Source organism: Vipera ursinii, assembly GCF_947247035.1.
Source record: "Vipera ursinii genome assembly, chromosome: 5".
NCBI lineage: Eukaryota > Metazoa > Chordata > Lepidosauria > Squamata > Viperidae > Vipera > Vipera ursinii.
The window spans coordinates 24,041,817-24,059,277 of NC_139518.1; the positions used below are offsets into that span (position 1 = coordinate 24,041,817).

The 17,461-nt window shown below is 36.0% G+C and overlaps 1 protein-coding gene across 6 annotated transcripts in view; it reads right to left on the reverse strand.

The window, feature by feature from the left end:
- Positions 1–3,096: 3,096 nt before the first annotated feature.
- MME (membrane metalloendopeptidase) overlaps positions 3,097–17,461 on the reverse strand; it is a 124,262-nt gene continuing 109,897 nt past the window's right edge. For all 6 annotated transcript variants that reach the window (XM_083363650.1, XM_083363649.1, XM_083363651.1 and 3 more), the window contains 6 exons: positions 14,975–15,094; positions 12,054–12,187; positions 10,074–10,139; positions 7,915–8,010; positions 6,847–6,923; positions 3,097–4,873 (listed from right to left, as the gene is read on the reverse strand). In XM_083363650.1, coding sequence (XP_083219776.1) covers positions 4,774–4,873; positions 6,847–6,923; positions 7,915–8,010; positions 10,074–10,139; positions 12,054–12,187; positions 14,975–15,094 — 593 coding nt within the window. In that variant the 3' untranslated portion in view covers positions 3,097–4,773. The remainder of the gene's footprint in view (positions 4,874–6,846; positions 6,924–7,914; positions 8,011–10,073; positions 10,140–12,053; positions 12,188–14,974; positions 15,095–17,461) is intronic.

Sequence of the window (17,461 nt, forward strand, 5' to 3'; positions counted from 1 at the left end):
TCTATTCTATTCTATTCTATTCTATTCTATTCTATTCTATTCTATTCTATTCTATTCTATTCTATTCTATTCTATTCTATTCTATTCTATTCTATTCTATTCTATTCTATTCTGCCTGAGAAGAGGATTGGATTAGAAGACCTCCAAGGTCCTTTTCAACTCTGTCTTTCTATTATTCTGTTCCAATGTTAATACTAAATAAAAATAACCTAATGTTTACTGTCCTTAAACAGCATACCTAGGAGCTAAAAGTGCAGCTGGGTCAAACTATCTTAGCTATCAACATCATCTTTAGCAGACAGGCTCATTTCTTTAGGCTACACTATATAACAGTCCCTAAACTCTAAAGAACACTAGCATTAGTACAATTTATTGTCAGCAGTTCTTGAAGGCAAATACAAAACAAATCCCATGTGAGCCAAAATTGTGTCCTTGTGGAAAAGGGAATCAATTGTCCATGTCTTGCTGTATTGTGTTTTTCTAAAAAAAAATCACTCTTGACTTAACAAACTGGTGAGACAATTCTTATTTAGTCTGTGTACAACTGTGAACACCAATATGATTTAGATTCAGTTTGTATGGATATGCCTAAGCTGTGCTACTTGTAAAATGCTCTTTTCTTCTATGCTTCTTTTCCAAAACAATGTTTCAGAATTCATTTGTTATTTTGTATTTACTTTTCATCTTAAGTGTTTCAAATGTTATTGGTTTTCTTTTCTTCCAATTCTATATGTAGTTTCCTTTTCATGACCTTCAAGCAGCTCACAACCACATGAAGCAAATGTTACATCTGATTCCACAGCTGGTAAAAAAAAAACCAAGCAATTGCAGATATGAAATGAATGCTATGTTGTATACAGCTATGGCACCTGATTCATAGGAGCATTGCTCTGATTGGTTCTATGACTATGTATTAGACTATATGAGAATAAGCAAATCTCAATCTCCAAACTGACTTACCTGTTCCAGCTGCAAGGTTTTGACTGGAGGGTCAGCTTAAACACAATAATTGAAATACCCATGCCATGAGATAGCATAAGGTGTTGCTTATACATCTTCACTAAGAGGTTTGCTGGACCTTTTGTCTGTATTTTAGAAAAGGCAAATGAGACTTAAAGGCCTTCCTAAATAAAATTTCCATGAAAGTCTGTCACTTCCCCGATCTAGTCATACTGAGCCTCCCAATGACCAAGGAAATATCCTGTTGAACTGCTGATGAAATAAATGACCAGTGTGCAAGTAAACTCCTACCTTTCCTGCAAAAATTCAAGGCAGCTTTTACAAGAATCTCCATGTTAAACCCATAGCAGGTAAATTGGGCTGAGAGAGTTTCTGGCCCAAATCACCCAATATAATTCCACAGCTCCAGGATGGGATAGAACCTGGTTCTAGCACTGTCACCACTATTTCTCAGTAGCTGGATTCAAAGAGCAATATAGGGGTCAAATGAAGGGACATCTTAGCTAGGAATAATATATCTCATGTGGAATAAAGTTTAATTCAAAGAGTTTAGAAAATGGGGTGAAAAAAATAGAAGTTGTTCCCACTATTCTAATTCCTTGCAGGCCATTTTATTTCAGAAGGTTTCACTAAATATAATTCAACAGATGCTTTTTGATCGTCATTCCTCAGTATGTCACAGAAAAATAGGGGCATATTCTTGGAGGATTGTCCCACTAATTTAATACCAATTGATGTAGTAACACTCTGAAACTGTAGGAATTGTGTTTATCTAATGGAACATATAAGGGTGTTAGATCTCTAATTTTTCAAGGACTCTTGGATAGAATCAAAATGGATAAGGTTAAACATTTATCTGACTTCTAAGAAGCAGCAATCGAGGAAATATTTTAGGGTCCTCAGCTGCCATTCCTCCACTCTGCAGGTATAGCAGCTTGCGATCACCAAAAGGCTTTTTATCAGGGTAGGAAAGAGCATTGCCTTGATTCATTTAGTAAAGCTTTCCAGTGATCAAGAAGAGATCAAGAAGGAATTGTCCTAGTTCAGGAGTAGGCAATCTTGGCCTTTTTATGATTTGTGGACTTCAACTCCCAGAATTCCTGAGCCAGCATGGCTGGCTCAGGAATTCTGGGAGTTGAAGTCCACGAGTCATAAAAGAGCCAAGGTTGCCTACCCCTGCCCTCGTTTGTTAACTCTTTTCTTATTCATTCATTGATCATTTTGTTTCAATCCTTTCAACTTTTTTTTAAACACTATGTATGTGTGCTTTACTCCAACATGGCAAAATATAGCAGAAATGAGTACAAACAGTTTCCTATTTTAAAACCAGAAGTTACTAAGAAATCAAGCATTTTAGCAACTGAAAGTGTATGGATTACTAGAATATATCAGACATGGCAACTTCCAAGGTTTGCAAAATAGATCCTCTGTTTTGATACCATAAATATATTGTTTATAAAATCAGATTACGCCAAAGTGGATAGACACATTTTTGAAGACTAGAAGTATAAGAATGGATGCATCTTAAATGCTTCTGAAGAATATATCTTGCCATGTTAAGGGAAAAAACAAGCTCGAAAAGAATCTGCACAAATTGCATAGAAATAAATGGCTACCATAGAGATAATGCCACTATGAATAGAAGTTTTATAGATATAATAATATAAAAAATACCAGCTTTGTAGCATCATAGCTGTGAGTAAGATTCTTCTTTACCCAGTGGTGGGATTCAGCCAGTTCACAACACTTCAGCAGAACCAGTAGCAATTTTTTTGTTGCCCAGGCTCAGAATGGACTTGCAGAAGTGTCATCCACATAGAGAACCGGTTGTTCACATGTTTGGATCCCACCACTGCCTTTAACCACAAGAAAGCTATACTGGATTTGGATATGATGGTGATTCTCTACAAAAGTTATGTTCGACTAGTTTAATGGTTCAGCATGAGAGCCTACCTTTACATGTCTCTGTTACCCTTTTCAAGAAAAACACACAGTTTACCACTGTTACAGACAATAATATAAATGTTTCTTAAATTTAATTATCAAAATGCTTCATCAGATGACAAATGTGAAAATTCAAATGCACATAAAATCTGTAGATGCTCTGAAATAGACTCAGTCAAGTCATCTGAGGTATTCTGGTATTTATTCATTTATTTTGGAAATCTTGGTGTACTTCAATATCAGAAGCAATATGTTTCTTGTCTGTTTGCAGGAAGGCATGTCAGCAGATTTTTAAGTATTTTTATTATTATGAATCCAGATATATACACTCCCACATAGGGAACATTATTAACTCAAGCAAAGATTCTGCTGATTTAGAACAACCATGAACAATATTTGTGTTAAGTATTTATGTCCCAGTGTTTCATTATCTTGAAAGCTTATTTCAAAATCAGTCCCTATATCAGCACATCCTTTTACTAAAGGGCCTTTTATTGAAAATTAACCATTTAAAGAATGTTTGTACCCTGACATTCCAATGGTATGCACCCATTCAGGACCAGAATAGTTCAGAATTAAATATAAAAAGCATTACATTGTATAATTTTACAAACAAGTTTGTCTTTTTAAAAAAATGACCAAAATTTGAGAAAAAACAGGAGAATCTTAGAAAAAACATGGAGGAATTTGATTCCAACTGCACTAATTATAAGATATGCTAAAAAGTAATAAATTATCTACAGTATTGTTTGGCTTTAGAAAGCAACAAGCAACACATTTGGTCAATACTTAATCCCTTCTCTTAGAGTATCAAGTTGTCTTTGGATTGTTTTGAGGAACACAGATTCAAATAGAAAGGAACAGGCAGAGAAGAGGTTTTAAAATGGAGCCCAGAGAGAGCCTCCATCTGGAAGAAAAAGAAGATCCATATGTAGTGTGAAATTGAGAGGAAGCAACAGATCCTTCACCATGTGACTCATCACTTATGAATATAAAAATAGGTGACATTAGGTTGAAAGACAACAGGGCTTGCCTATTTTTCTTTCATCCAATGATGGGTCAATGCCTACCATTAATCTCCAACCCAGAAAGTAATGGCATATAGAACAGGTTGTGATAGGCACACATTATCATTGCACATGTGATTGCACACCCCATTCATCCATAACCTCTGACTTTGTACATCTTCTTTTGTAAGAAGGATATACACTATACAAAGAGCCAAAGTTGTTACAGGTGACTCTACTTAGCAGCTACCATTAGTGCCATAAGAAAGTATCCAGATTCCAGTGGGTTTCAGGGTATATTAACTTAAGGCCCACACAATTTTTTCTGGGTGCTAAAGCTCCTAAGGCCATTTCTGAAAAACAAGTGTGTGATGAAAAATGGGAAAGGTTCTAAATCTCACACTCAGTAAATTTTACATTCAAGCTTTTGCATTGTTTGGTATTCCCTTTTTTCATCTGTTTTCAAAGTTAAGAACACATTTATGTGACTCAGATTGTTCAAATTGAGTACACACCCCTGAAAGTAAGTTCCACTGAAATTGGTGGGACTTGCTTTCAAATCAATGTGTTAATGAACAAATTAAAATGTAAAAGCTGAACACTGAATGGAAATTAGGAAGGATCTTAAAAAAATGAAACTCCTACTTGGAACACTTTATCATTTTCCTAGTTTAATCAGAATAATTGCTGGGTGATGCTTTCTGAGCAAGGCTTTTTTGTTGTCTTTCCTAAAAAAATTCCACTTTATTAGTGCACCTGATATATCCTTTTTTATGGTCCCTTTTGCAGCAAAGTCACTTCTATTGTGCTTAAAACATTCCAGATTTCTTGTTCCTCTTGGCTTCTCCTATGTGTAGCGTTGTTACCAAACACGACACTTTTTCACAGGATCCATATAATCTTTATCAGTACATTTAAAGGCCTCAGAAAACTCCAGGTTGTTCTGCAGTGATCCCAGAACCCTTTAGAGCAAGAAAAACAAAAACACAATTTGGTATTGCTGAATCTATCTTAAAGATCAACATTTAAGAAGAAAAAAATGTCATGCTGGCTTTCTTCCATTTTCTAAATGCTAGGACTTTTAGCACATGTGTAGCAAATTAACTTTAATTTCTATTATTTCATATGCTGTATTTAGCAAGTCTAAGTCCTGGTGGCATCTCTGATGCTTGACCAGAAACCATACATTGGATACCTGACTATAAAATAAATCCAAATTAAAAAGAAATTGCCCTTGTAGACTAAGACAGGCACTTACAAATTGCAACATATCTGGCTGAAAAAAATGGACATATGTTTCAAGTTATGATAGAATTAGACGTAATCTTTCCCAACTTGTCATGCTGCTGCCAATAATAGGATAAAGATCTGCTCCAACTGAAACCTAATCTGGAAACACTCCACAATAATTATGCCAGCTTTAGAATGTTCATGCTGCTTTCATGAAACATTTAATTACATAATGAAGCATGAATAAAACAAAATGATTCACTTCCAAAACTGATACGAAACAAAGCAAAATTTTGTCCAATTCTGAAATTTTGTTGATGGCTCATGTATGATAAAACTTATTGTCTATCATTAGATCATTTAATTCAATAGAAACTGAAAGCTCTGCTTTTCATATACAGGTAGTCCTTGACTTACGACAATTGAGCCCAAAATTTCAGTTGTCAAGTGAGACATTTGTTAAGTGAATTTTGCCCCATTTCAGGGGTGTCAAACTCAATTTCATTGAGGGCCGCATCAGCATTGCAGTTGTCCTCAGGGGGCTGGGTGGGTATGGCCAGGGTGGGCATGGCCTACTGGGTGGGCGTGGCTAGAGTGTATATGGCATACTAGGTGGGCATGGCCAGCTCTACATTGTTCGCATCAAGGGTGCCTATGGGGGCCTGGGCAGGAGTGGGACAGATCTGAGGGTCTCTGGCAGAAGGAGGGTCTCTGGGCCAGGGCCAAGGCAGTGGGGGCCGTTCCCTCACTGTTTCCAGGATGGCTTTGCGGGCTGCATGAAACCACTTTGCGGGCCAGATCTGGCCCACGGGCCTTGTGTTTGACATGTCTGCCCTATTTTATGACATTTCTTGCCACAGTTGTTAAATAAATCATTGCAGTTGATAAGTTAGTAACATGGTTGTTAAGTGAGTCTGGTTCCTGCATTGACTTTGCTTATTCAAAGGTTGCAAAAGGGAATCACATGATCCTGGGACACTGCAACGGTCATAAGTATGAACCAGTTGCCAAGCATCTGAATTTTGATCACATGATCATGGGGATGCTACAAAGGTCATAAGTGTGAAAAATAGTCATAAATCACTCTGTTCAGTACCATTGTAACTTTGAATGGTCACTAAGCAAACTGTTGTAAATTGAGAACTACCTGTAGTAGTGTGGAGGCTGTTGTTATGGATAGACTTTTCAAATAGCCAGTCTGTACTAGCTGAGAACTTGCTCAACTTATTTAAATCTGATAGCTTAACTTCCATCATGTCTCTTCTCCTCTACCCCAAATCCTCTAGTGCCCTCCAAAACCTATTTGGACATGGACTTATATGGTGCACTCTTTATGCCACCTTGGTGTGTGGTGCTGATGCTGGTCAAAAAAAGTCAATATGGTAGCTGTACAGTTACTATTGTCATCTTGATATTTTTTTTTACTCTTCCCTCCTTGCAGGATGTCCTTGTCTATTGTTGCTGGTAGAATGGCACTGGCTGCACTAGAGAGGAGGGAGCATTTGGGAAAGTATGTGTGCTTGCACTGGGAATGCAAATTGTTCCAGGAACAAGGAGGGGGAGGACGGAACTAGCCAATATCGCATGAAGAAGAAAAAAAGAAAGAAGAAAAACAGTATTTTGCTGGTACAAAGCCCTACACATTAAGCATGGCATTTGCAAATAAATAATAGTGTTGTCTTCAGAGGTTCATTTGAACACTTACCTGAATTTGCCAGGGCTGTGTACATCAGTTTTAATAGAATTGACAGCATATTCTGGCCTGTATGTCCCACACCATATCTTTTAAAACAAAACAAAACAAAACATTTTTTTTGCAGAACTTTAACTTTTATGAGGCCAAAGCTGTGACATGGAATAGAACGTGGAGATAGTGTGTGGAATATTAATACAGTAATTGATCTATACAAGCAGCTTGCCCCACTGATCATTTCTTGACGCAGGGATGCATAACAAAGTCCTCTGTCTGCCTTCAGACCAGTAGGAAGGCAACCTTGCCCATCTGTTCCTGCTACTCATCAGAACTTCAGTGTTTCAAGTTGTGACAGCTCAAATGGCACATTCTGGTTTACCTGCTGTGCCTCATCTCATTGTAAAGAACCCTTCTCTATTCTAATCATGCATCCTGGGAGGAGTGTGCCTTCCCCTCCTGTTCCCTTTCCTCTGTAGCCATTTATTTTTTCCAAGTTCCCCAGTGGAATGATGAAAACCTAGCCTTATTTCTTTTTAAATAAGCTCACTGATGAAGCAATGAAAGGATGGACTTTAAACTGACAGTGTACTGCCATTTTGTTATTCTGATCCAAGGGACTTGAATATTTGCAAAATAGTGGTCAATCCCTTCCCAATCCCCTTCCCTTCCCTCCAGGGGAAACCACCAGTTACGGCCTATTGGAAACACAGTCGAAATCATCACCCTGGCCAAAGTGAAGGAAAGGACTGAGGAATCAAGCCGCTTAAGTCTGCAATGCGGAAAAGTTCTTAGACAACTTCTAGATACAAAGTGCTCTAAAAACAAAGTAGAGGGTCACAAGTTGGTTTCCTTGGCTCACCTCCTTGGCTCACCTCCAGAATGCATTCATCCACAGAGCAGTGATTAACTTAATCTGACAGGCCACACACCTCTCGGTCTGACGGCCATGAAGGCAGTCGCCTTAGCAAACCTGCCAGTTCATGTTAGAAGGAGAAGAGCCAGCCGGCTGTTTCCATCTTAACTGTGAAATTGTAACTCAAAATAATTTGCAAAGCTTTCAATCAAGCCCAAGCGTAATACCTGTGCAAAATTCAGAAAGAATAGTTGTTTATGGTTGAGGTCAAGCCCAGGAAGCCGTTTCTCTTCTCCATTCTTCTGTACATAAGATTCATAGGCCTGGCAAATAAAGAGAAAAGGGGAAAGACTTTACTATTTTGAAACAGGACAACCTTAGTACAAGTAAGCATCGCTGAATTCAGCTCCCAGGTAAATATGCATTGGAAAGAAGGCTAAGAGGTTTGAACTATCATAAGAATCTAGGGCATTACACTGATTTACCCATGTCCACAGGAAAGGAGAGAATCAGCCCAGCATAGGATGATCACAACTTTTCCTTTAAAAATGCCTTATTTCCATCGCCTTTAAAAACATGGGCAGAGGGTAATGTTCAACTCTTCCTGCCACACTTGGTTAGTAGGCTGACATGCAAATCATTTAACATGGAAGAAAGCAAAGACACTATTCACACATTCATTGTTTCAACAGATCAGAGTTAAAGTGATAAAGCAACTTTGTCAGTGTTTTTTTAAATGCTGCTTACATTGCCAGCTAGTTTTGAGACACAAACCTATACAAATGTACATACTGGACACTGGTAGATAATGTGACCAGAAGAAAATGCCACATGAGTATTTTACTACTGCTTTTAATAAATCAAATGGCCATATCTCCAAATTCCATTTCTATCTATGTTTGTTTCAAAATCCTTTTGAAATTTCATTCTGAAAGGTAGTGAAGTAGCTCAAAAACCACTCAGAGACAGGTAGTGTTCCTCTAAAACACGGGGGTCAGACTCGATCATGTCACGTGATATATTGTAACATTTTTGCCTTTGTGGAGCCTGGGTGGGCGTGGCCTGCACATGATACATCTGGCCTGTGGGCCGCCAGTTTAACACCCCTGTTCTAAAAGGTCTATCCTGTCTGATTCCAATAGATGCATAAAATGTTAAAACCTTTTCTCTTATCATCTTAATGTCCATCAACCATACCATCCCTGCTATATTAATAAGATTGTGGGACACCTTGATTACTCAGGTTGTTGTCTGCATGTTATTTGCCAGACTAAACATGATAGGACTGATGGTAAAACTCCTACTCAACATAATACCACTGGAAGTCACACTCTCAAAAGAATTTCATTGTGAGTCTTAGAGAGTTTACCTCCCTCATTCTCAATTTGGCACGCCACATAAAATATAAAATGCTTTTCAATCTGTTCTAAAATGTCAGTTCCTTCTACTTGGCAATGAAAATTACATTTTGCAGATTGTGGAGCTGTACCACAACTTTTATCCCCATCAGATTTTTTTCAGATCAGCTCAAACCTCCAATATATCAAAATTTGGGTTCAATCTTTATACTTTGTCTTTCCAATTTGATCCTCCAGCCTATGATGGATCGTAATGAGAAAGAATACAACTCTATGCTTATCAGTTTGTCACCTGGTAGAATGTGATGCCCCACAACTCCTTCCATAAAGTATAAAGTTAAATCTAAAACCAAGTACCGTACATTAAATGAATGTATGAATGAACTCATATATATTACCATTAGTAAAAAGATAGGAATCAGTTTGCACTAGTAAAATATATTCAATATATTCTTATTGAATATACAATCAATAAGAAAAAAACACATCTTTTAGGTAAGTTATTCTTGTACAGCTCATCATGGTTTACTGATTGAAAAATTACTTAGTGAAATAATGGAATAATGTATCTTCGGGGGCCCATTAAGCATACACAAATTCATGGATCTTAACAGATTTGCAGAGTATTATCTTTCTTACCCTGGCTGGGGATGATGAATCTAGTACAACATTTAAGGAGGGCAAATGCCTGAGGAACCAAGTGCAGAATTCCCATTTCACAATATATTTTATGCAGAACTTGCATAACTATACATTGAAAATAATCGTGACATGCACCAGAGATGAAAGATATGGAAATAAAGGAGAGGAAGAGAGGAAAGTTGGAGATAGAGGAGATTTGGGAGATAGAATTGCCAATTATGGATTAAAAAGCAATGTACATAAGTTTATATGAAAAAAAAAACTTTAGGGTTTTAATAAACCAGACCTGTGTCAAAGAAGTACCATTGGAAACCTGTATTTCAAGGAATATATTGGAAGATATAATCATTTGAGTTGTGAAGAAAGAGAAAATAGCCATTTCTCACCCTGTATGCTTGTCTAATGCCACCATTGTCAGCAATATTTTCACCAAGAGTATTGATTCCACTGAGCTGAAAGGAGAAAGGAAGAAATGAAAACTGACCCTGGTTTTCTTTTTTCTTTTTTCCTTTCACTATAAAACTAACTAAAAACGATCAAATTCCAAGAAGAATGCTTTCAAAGTCAAAATGGAATAAAAATTATGAAATCTAAAGGGAAATGTTTCATTACTGATTTTTATGAAAGGAATCCACAGGAAAGGGATGGTCTGTAATATGATTTATTGCACAACTGGTTCAAATAGTCCATAATATATAGATTTTCTTCATATATTCTGTTTACTATAAAATTGGACTTTTGCTTGCACAAAATAAACAAGCCGTATTGCATACATCTCAAGCTGAATGTTGGGAAATGGCTGTTATGGTTCTTGAAACCCATCAGCAGGAATTTCCATAAGGATATGCAGCCACAGTGAAAGAAATTGAACATAAAACTCTTATTTAGGTGCAAAGGTGGAGATATATAGACTGCTAATAGAATGAAAATGATGGAACTTGACATTGTTGCCTTGAGAATACATATCTATTTTATATTTATATATTCCATAGTCAATCGATCAATATTTTCTTCTGTAGAGAACAACAATATAGGTGAACAATAGATTTAGATGAAATGAAATTTCAGATAACTGAAATGAATAACCCTTATTGAACTGCTGAAACTTTACTAATCTGGAAAGTAAGCCACCTTTATTAATAAACAGGAGGTATAAAGGTGAGCTTATAACAGAAAGCAGATAATGCTTTGTTGTATATGAAGGTAAGGGGTAGGATTTGATTCTTGCTTGCTGGAGGTTTTTGTGTGTAAAAGGGGAAAATTGCATAAAATCTGTTTTTTAAAGAAAACATATTAAGTTAATTTGGGGCTTACTCTCCATGTTTTGCGACAAAATGGTAGAAAATAATGTCTCTTATTTTTATCCATAATTTCAAAACAAAACAAGTTGAACAGATCAGAGCTTGCGTACAGCCCTAGAACTTTCTGTGTTGCCCATCTAAACAAAATTTTGCTTCCATGTGCTCTTTTTTACACTTTTTCAAACTTTACTGGAATAGAAGCTTGAAAAATTTATATTTAATTAATCACAGCATGTTTTATAGCTGAACCTGATGGTAAATCTTTCAAATTTGTATCCCGCATTAGACCTGTTTAAAACTTTGAAACTCTCAGAAGTGGAGTAAACTTAAAATCAAAATGCCTAAGCACTTTTGTATTTAGATATTTTTAAATTACAGCTGCAATATATAATAAATTCTCTAAAATACATCCTATATACATGTAATATATAAAAATATATATTTTAAATCTTAACCACCTAAAAAAATCTATGAACATTAGACAATAATGGTATCTGGACATACATGTACAGTTATGCCAGTTAATCAAAGACTAAACTTAAGTTAGGATCAAATAAGGATCAAACTGGTTTTAAAAAAATAGTTGAAATGAAGCAGGACTTCTACAGTTCAGATAAATGTTTTGCAAACAAGCTCCCATCTTCTCCTTTCAGGAGTGTGAGCTGATAAGGACAGAAAAACATGAGTCTGAAGCTAAATTTTGGATTGTGTCTGTATGTGTGTGTCAATGGATATTTCAGATTTGTATGTCTATCTGCCAGACAACTCCAGCCTGCATCAGTTTAATATTATGTTTAAATTGGAGTCCATTTTTCTATGCTATCTTTGAATTTTAGCAGATGAACTTTGAGAAGTGACAACCATCCAATGCTAAACTTATCTCTAAGGAAACAAATAAATTTCACAATCAATTTGATAGATGACACAAATGTCCAAACATGTTTAGATATGCTGAACAGAAATCCAAGAACTGTTTCCCTAATTATACATGCTTTGTTGCATAACAAAACATAAGGCTACACCCAAAATATACATAATAAATTTTGTACTAAACAAGCCACATACGTTTTGTCCACCAGCTAGATCCCACGTGAAATTCCCATACTGATATATCATGCACTGAGACTGACTTTTAAAATTGTTTGCAGATTCTTGACTCCACCAGTCTACGAGGTCCCCTTCTGCATTAAAATTTCTGCCTGAAATAATGTATATGAATAAATAATTACAAAGACATAGATAATAAAAACTGCATTATAGGTCAGCTAAAAATACTAAGAGTGTAGGTTTTCTTTTAGAAAACTTGCCTAAAGACTTCAAGGTAGAATCCAATATATGCAAAGTGTGATTTTCTGTACAGGTAATTCTCAATTTATGAGCACAATTGGGACCAGAACACCTCTTGCTAAATGATGGGTTGTTAAGTAAACTATTATGTGACCATACCCAATTTTACAACCTTTTTTGCCATTATTGTTACACAAATCTGGCTTTTCTCATTGACTTTACTTCTTGAAAGCCAGGTGAAAAGGTCACAAATGGTGATCAGGGGACTGCTGGATGCTGTGACCTTCATAACTGCAAGCCGCTTGCCAAACACCTGATTTATGATCATGAGATCATAGGGATGCTGCGATGGTTGTAACTATGAGGACCAGTCACAAGTCACCTTTTTCAGCACAGTTGTAACTTCAAACATAAGTTGAGCACTACCTCCTTGTGCCATATCCTTTTGTATATTAAAAAAGTAACTTGTGCTGCTCTGGATTTTATATACTGCTGCATCCATTTTCAGGCTCACCTTGCATCAGTAAATATGTAGTGAATCCCCAGCTTGGAAAAGGAGGAAAAATTACGCAGAAAACATATTGTGTTGTGAAATTGCATGTGAGTACATAAAGAACAGAGGCTGCAGTGCAACATCACAATGTGTTTTGCCCACCAAGAATGCTTAGGGATATTTTCTTTTGAACTATCCAAATCACACGTAGTTCTCATGTACATTATCGTTCTGCCACATTGCCAAAGTATTCAGCCAGCAGGCCTTTCAGTGATGCAACATATGTCCAGGTATCTAGAGTGGTTAACTAATTCTGCTGTTAAGTAGACTGAGTGAAGCTTTCGCCCTCACCAAGAGCTGTTTAGCCCATGGATTTCAAGCCTAGAACATTAATCATTCCATTGGCTTAATCTTATCCCAAACAGTTTGCAGGCTTCAGATAGAAGAGTGTTTGGATTACATAATCTCTCCTAAGCTTCCTATGTTTGCACATCTAATGACTGGCAGAAATTGCCACCTGCTGGTTCTCTACTGCTTCATAATAAAGTATTGTGCATTGCTAGGACTAAATATGTCTATTTTTTTTAAAAAAACCACTGATATGTTAAATAGATGTCAGGAATGGGAGGAGTATCTATATTATCTCTATCTCTGGCCAGATGTAAATACAGGTAGTCCTTGCTTATTGACCACTCATTCAGTGACCATTCAAAGTTACGACAGTGTTGAAAAGGGAGACTTATGAACAGTCCTTGAAGTTGTGATCATTGCAATATCCTGAGTTATGTGATAGGAATTCAGGTACTTGGCAACTGGCACACATTGATGATGGTTGCAGTACCCCATGGTCACAGGATCACCATTTGCAACCTTGATAGCTGGCTTCCAATATGCAAAGTCAAGGGGAAAGCCAGCAGGAAGTCGCAAGTTATGGTTATGTCACATTTAACAACCCACAGTGATTTGCTTAATGGTCAGAGTGGATGTTATAAGTTGGCATGATCACATGTAACTTCATTTATTGACTGTGCCACTTAGTGACAGAGTTGCCCATCCCAATTGCAGTTGGTAAGTGTAAATGTATGGAGGCATATTTAGATATACAGCTATATAGGGATATATGAATGACAGGACTAACATTTCAATAAATTGCTTTATTATGAATTCCTAACTGCAACCAATAGCAATAGCATTTAGATTTTTATACTGCTTCACATTGCTTTACAGCCCTCTCTAAGTGGTTTACAGAGTGAGCATATTGCCCCCAAAAATCTGGGGGCATTTTACCAACCTTGGAAGGATGGACAACTGAGTCAACCTTACACCGGTGAGACTTGAACTGCCAAATTGCTGGCAGCCACAGTCAGCAGAAGTAGCCTGCAGTACTGCATTATAACCACTGCATCACCAGGGCTCAATGTCCTTGATATGATGTTTTGTATTAGGACCTTCGCTCCTTCCGGCGCGATCTAAAAACATATTTATTTGAGCAATCTGACCTGGTCTGATGGGTTAGGATGGGGTTTTAATATGTTTTTAATTATTGTTTTAAATTTTAAATTTGGGCATTATATTTAATCGTTTTTTAACTTTTGTATTCTGTTTTTTATATTTATTGCCCTGTACACCACCCTGAGTCCTTCGGGAGAAGAGTGGTATAAAAATATAATAAATAAATAAATTTTAATATAATGCAAATGTTTCCAAAAAACATGTGCTTGGTAATTAGTTTCTTTGAGGCTCTTTTGGCAGGCAAAAGGGAAATACACATGAATAGGCATTTACAATAACAGGCAAAGTTAATAATGTTATGTGACACTAATGTGGCATGTTGTTTAAGATGTTGGATGAGGCATAGGAAAGACCACATTCTAGTCTACCCTAATCCACTGAAATTGTTTTGGAGCCAGTTACTGTTTCTCAGCCCAATTTACCATATAGGCTTGTTGTGGAGATAAAATGTAAGTGGGTACTCAGGTAAAATGAGTTTTAATTTGTGAATAAAAAGGAAGGATATAAATCAGATCACTCATTCGCTCACTCACTCACTCAGTCAGTCAGTCAATCTTCAGTTATGAAGTACCTTTTTTCCTAGTGCAAATGTTATTGAAAGATAACACAGCAATATCTTGTTTCCCCTTGAATTCTTAATGTTCATTTATGAAATCTTGTGTGTGTTTGTGTGTGTGTGTGTGTTTTGTCTTACCATTGTCATCAAAGCCGTGGGTGATTTCATGTCCAATGACCATGCCAATTCCACCAAAATTCAGGGACTTAGGCTGTGATGCACTAAAGAAGGGTGGCTGCAAGATACCTGCAGGAAAAACTGTATGGAAAAATGAGACCAGGGATTTCAGTATTAATACCTTGTATACCTACAGACCGTTAAAGCAGAATAAATTTTAGCAAGGAAATAACTTGAGATCAAATTCAGTTATTGCTCTTTTTGCATTGTGCTTATATCCATTTGAGAGTCATTTTCATTATATCAAGATCTAAATGTATAATGGCTCACTCTTAATTTTTTCAATTGCTATGTCATCTAGGAGGACCCAGAAATTAAAGATGGCACAAGGAAAACTTTTAACAAGGAAAAAAAAAACATTTGCTATTCAATTTCTATTTTGTCTGAGTTTTGTCTAAGGAGCGGACTGAAAAATTAGATGAGCTGGTTGAAGGAGAAGGATTATATTTCAGTTTAATAGATACACAGTGGTCTTGAATGAATTCATATTTGTAGGACAAACAGATTTTACATTAGAATATGAAGTAATTTGCCAGGGATCTGACTGAATTTCTACTATTTTTGAGGAAATCTGGCAAATGAGTGAAGTATAAAGATAGAGAAGATTAAATATTGTCCCTGTCTTCAAAACATATTGAGATCATTGAATACTAGAAGATTCTACAGCATTGGTGGGAATGTTCAAAAGTGTAAAATTTTTGGCAGCGGATAAAAAATTGGTTGGAAGAAATATTACTACAAAAAAATTGATCTAAAACCAGAAGCCTTCTTATTAGGGATTATTAATGATAAACTCAGCAAAGCATCTTTCTACTTATTATTGCATATTTTAACTGCAGTAAGATTGGCATATGCCCAAAAATGGAAAAGAAAGGAAACCCCCACCGAAGAAGAAATAATAGATAAAATTTTATCCTGTGCCGAAATGAACAGGTTAACCCTAGAGATTAAAAATAAAACTGAAACAGGAGGGATGGGTAGGGGAGGGGGAGGGGGGATTGTTAAAGATAAAATGTATGTTAAAACTTTTCAATAAAAAAAACCTGAAACAGAGTATTATGAAATTTGGCAAAATTTGAACGATTGGTTAGAGATAAGGAGGATTGCTGAGATGACTATTGTTTGATTAGTTGATAAAGTAAGGACTTATTAGCACCTATATCAGGACACAGCTGAAAGATATGTAAATATAACGCTGATGACTGAAAGACAGTTTACCAAAAAATTTACAGATGTTATATGTACAGTTTGTTATACGCTGTCCTGTCATAGAATGTATTTTAATTTTTTGTTTTTTCTTTCTGTAACATAAGGTAATACTAATGGTAGTGTTGTAGCCAGGGAAGTTGAATAATGTCCACTTTTGTTTTTAAATGTACATTTAATAAAATTTTCTATATATAAAAAAGATTCTACAGCATATTATAAAGCAACCAATGTATAAGCTCTCTAAAAACAAGATATTTCATAATAAACATCCAAAGCAAGACAAATCTACAAAAATATTTTAACTGCTCATAATTTAGTGGATGTCAGATTAAGTGGAACCATTTCAGAAAGGACATAGCCCCCCACTTCTAAATAATAGACAAGTATGTTGCATCTGATGTAGAATAGATAAAGCAGTTTCTTTTTTTTTTTTTTTTAATTAAATTTATTATTTAAAAACATTGGACACAGTACCAGCGAGCTGACAAACCTTTTTGTCTACAATGTTTAAATATATATATATATACATGTATATATGTACATCAAAAATACACTTAAATACACTTAGATTACAAATTGGTGAAATACCACAATATTTAAAACAGTGAGCTAGTCTGTAAAACCTAATAGAGACCTTTCTTTTTATCCATCCAAAGATACAATTTGTTCCAAATTCTATAATAGTCTGATTGATCTTTATTCTTTAATTCCAAAGTTAATCTGTCCATTTCAGCGCAATCCCAAATTTTCCTAATAACCTCTTTTTGTCCTGGGATCTCATTCTTTTTCCATTTTTGCGCAAATGATATTCTAGCTGCTGTGATAATATGGATCGTTAAGTATAGCACATCTTTAGGATATTTCTCTTTCGTGATTCCCAACAAGAAAAGTTCTGGACTAAACTCCAGATCTTGTTTCAATATTTCTTTCAGCCAAATCCAAATCATTCTCCAAAATTTTTGTGTTTTACTGCAAGACCACCACGTGTGGAAGTATGTGCCTATCTCTTCAGAACACTTCCAACATTTGGGAGATACTGTTGTGTACATTTTTGCTAAGCGGGCTGGGGGAAGATGCCATCGGTAAAACATTTTAAATAAATTTTCTTTAAACGATGAGGCCAGTGTTATCCTTTTATTCCTATCCCAAATTGTTTGCCAAGTATCTAGGTCGATGTTATGTCCTAAATTGTTAGCCCAGATCAACATGGGGTCTTTCACTTGCTCTTCAAACAGCTTA